This window comes from Penaeus japonicus, unplaced genomic scaffold (assembly GCF_977035675.1).
Source record: "Penaeus japonicus unplaced genomic scaffold, GWHDUDI00000001_assembly GWHDUDI00000030, whole genome shotgun sequence".
NCBI lineage: Eukaryota > Metazoa > Arthropoda > Malacostraca > Decapoda > Penaeidae > Penaeus > Penaeus japonicus.
The window spans coordinates 15,814,699-15,817,198 of NW_028234432.1; the positions used below are offsets into that span (position 1 = coordinate 15,814,699).

At 40.3% G+C, this 2,500-nt stretch overlaps 1 protein-coding gene across 1 annotated transcript in view; it reads right to left on the reverse strand.

The window, feature by feature from the left end:
- Positions 1 to 1,584: 1,584 nt before the first annotated feature.
- LOC122242876 (uncharacterized) overlaps positions 1,585 to 2,500 on the reverse strand; it is a 1,525-nt gene continuing 609 nt past the window's right edge. The window contains exon 2 of the mRNA XM_043000296.2: positions 1,585 to 2,500. This exon is cut by the window's right edge and continues 51 nt beyond it. Within this exon, the coding sequence (XP_042856230.2) occupies positions 1,997 to 2,500 (504 nt within the window). The 3' untranslated portion in view covers positions 1,585 to 1,996.

Here is a 2,500-nt window from a genome sequence, read left to right on the forward strand (position 1 = left end):
CTCTCTCTCTCTCTCTCTCTCGCTCTCTCTCTCTCTCTCTCTCTCTCTCACTCTCTCTCTCGTCTCTCTTCTCTTGTCTCTCGTCTCTCTCTCTCTCTCTCACTGTTTCTTTCTCTTTCTCTCTCTCTCTCTCGCACTCTTTCTCTCTCGTCTTTCTCTCTCTCTCTCCCTCTCTCTCTCTCTTTTTCTCTTTTCCTTTCTCTCTCTCTCTCTCTCTCTCTCTCTCTCTCTCTTTCTCTTTTCTCTTTCTCTCTCTCTCTCTCTCTCTCTCTCTCTCTCTCTCTCTCTCTCTCTCTCTCTCTCTCTCTCTTTCTCTTTACCTTTCTCTCTCTCTCTCTCTCTGTTTCTTTCTCTTTTCCTCTCTCTCTCTCTCTCTCTTTCTCTCTCTTTTTCTCTTTTTTATGAGAAGGAAAATGATTACAGGCTTAAACCACAGTAAAACCTATAAAAAAAAGCACCATGGAGGTTACATGGCATTTGCATTCAGTTATCCATAATGACCTTGTTAATGATATGGAGATACGCACCTATAAACATATACTGTATATGTCGACTGATTCTCGTGTGCATATAGAAATAAAAGAAGAGGAAAGAGAAGGAGAAAAGAAGAAGAAGGAGAAGAAAATGATGAGGATAATGATAATGATAATAAGAAATAGAAGAAATAAAAGAAGAAATAGAAGATATGTATATACAAAAAAAAAAAAATAAATAAAATAAAGAGGGTGGAGAGACTGAAAAATTAAAGAATAGGAAGATGGAAAAAAGGAAAAGATTGGAAGAGGACCAAGAAAATGAAGAAGAAGAAAAAGAAGAAACAAGAGGTACCGATAGATAAAGAGATAGATAGATCTCAAACAGCAACGCATGACCTTTGTCTCTGAATGTATATATAACGACGAAGAGACGAATAAAGAGGATGAAGAGACGAAAGAAGAGCAGAGTATGATAAAGAGGAATATTGGATCTAGACACACCTCTCACCTGGTCGCCACCGCCCGCCTCACCCCGCCCGTTCAAGGTCACGAGCGAGGTTCTGTTTTTACATACATATTGTTTTTTCTTTTTCTTTTTTTCCTTTTTTTCATGTTACTTCAGGTTTTCGTACTTTGCATGATGCAGATTTTTTTCTTTTCTTTTTTTTGGGGTTTTGTTCGTTCGTTTATGTGTATTTGATTATAGGATATTTAAGGGTATGGAGTTAACTTTTTTCTTTGTTCAATATTTCTGATTTTTATTTTATTTCCTCGTTTTGATAATATTTTCCCGTACGTGTGGCAGGTATCATCAAAGTAAAAAAAAATAAAAAAAATATTAATAAAAGTGAAAAAAATGGTTTCCCTTTACTAAAGATGCTTATCAAATTATGACACTTCATTTTATAGGAATAGAGATACAAATTAGTGTTTTTATCTAACACAATATCTTCCTGTCATGTATAAAAAAAATGATTATACTAAAAAAAAAAAGATAATAATAAAAAAAATAAAATTGTAAAAAAAAAAAAAAAAAATCATATTCCCAACATCTTCATGTACTGTAATCCTCTCCATTCTAAGAACCGAGGTATCATAAATCAAGACAAATTGTTGAAAAGTTTATTAAGAGAGATCTGTCGGGAGGAGACAAGGGTGCATTCATAAAGTAAACATCAGTGCATAAACGTGCAAGAAAGAGAAAGGTTTATGAAAGCCAACTGAGCCCGGAGCCATTTTTTTATAGGCCTACCCTGCACACAAGACTTCATCAACATCACAAGAATTTATAGAAAAAGGTTTTATTTTCTTCTTCTTTTCTTTTACAGACTGGTAGAAAAAAACACAATTTTTGTTAAGTTGGTCCACGTTTTTACGAGCTACTCCTGGTGATGCCCACGGAGCCTCAGCTACCTTAGCCCCCCTTACAGGACCCAAGGAGATAGATAGATGGATAGATAGATAGATTGGTAGAGAGAGAGAGAGAGAGGAGCGAGATGAGTGTCATCCCTTCTCATCGCTTACTTGCGGTCATCATCATCAATCTCAAAGTGGTCATCGTCACGGTCGCCTACGCTGTAGACAAGGACTCCACCGACGTCGTCATCGTCATCATCATCAAAGGCATCATCATCATCATCAGTCTCCACGACAATAGGGGACGACACTACCGTGGTACGCGGGACAGAGTGGTACACTGTGGGAGCGGCTGCGGGTACCACCTGGGCAACGTACTGGGTGGCTGCCGGGATCGTGTACCGGGTGGCGGCAGCCTGTGTGTACTGGACTACGGGAGCGGACACCTGGGCTACCGGGGCGGAATACTGGACTACAGGAGCGGGCACATGGGCTACGGGAACGGGCACCTGGGCTACCGGGGCGGAATACTGGACTACGGGAGATGACACATGGGCTACCGGGGCGGAGTAACTAGCAGTAGCGTATTGTGTGGCCGGGATGACATTTTGAACGACCGGGACTGAGTACTGGAGGCTGGAGGTCCTCAAGGCAGGGAACTGGTGTGT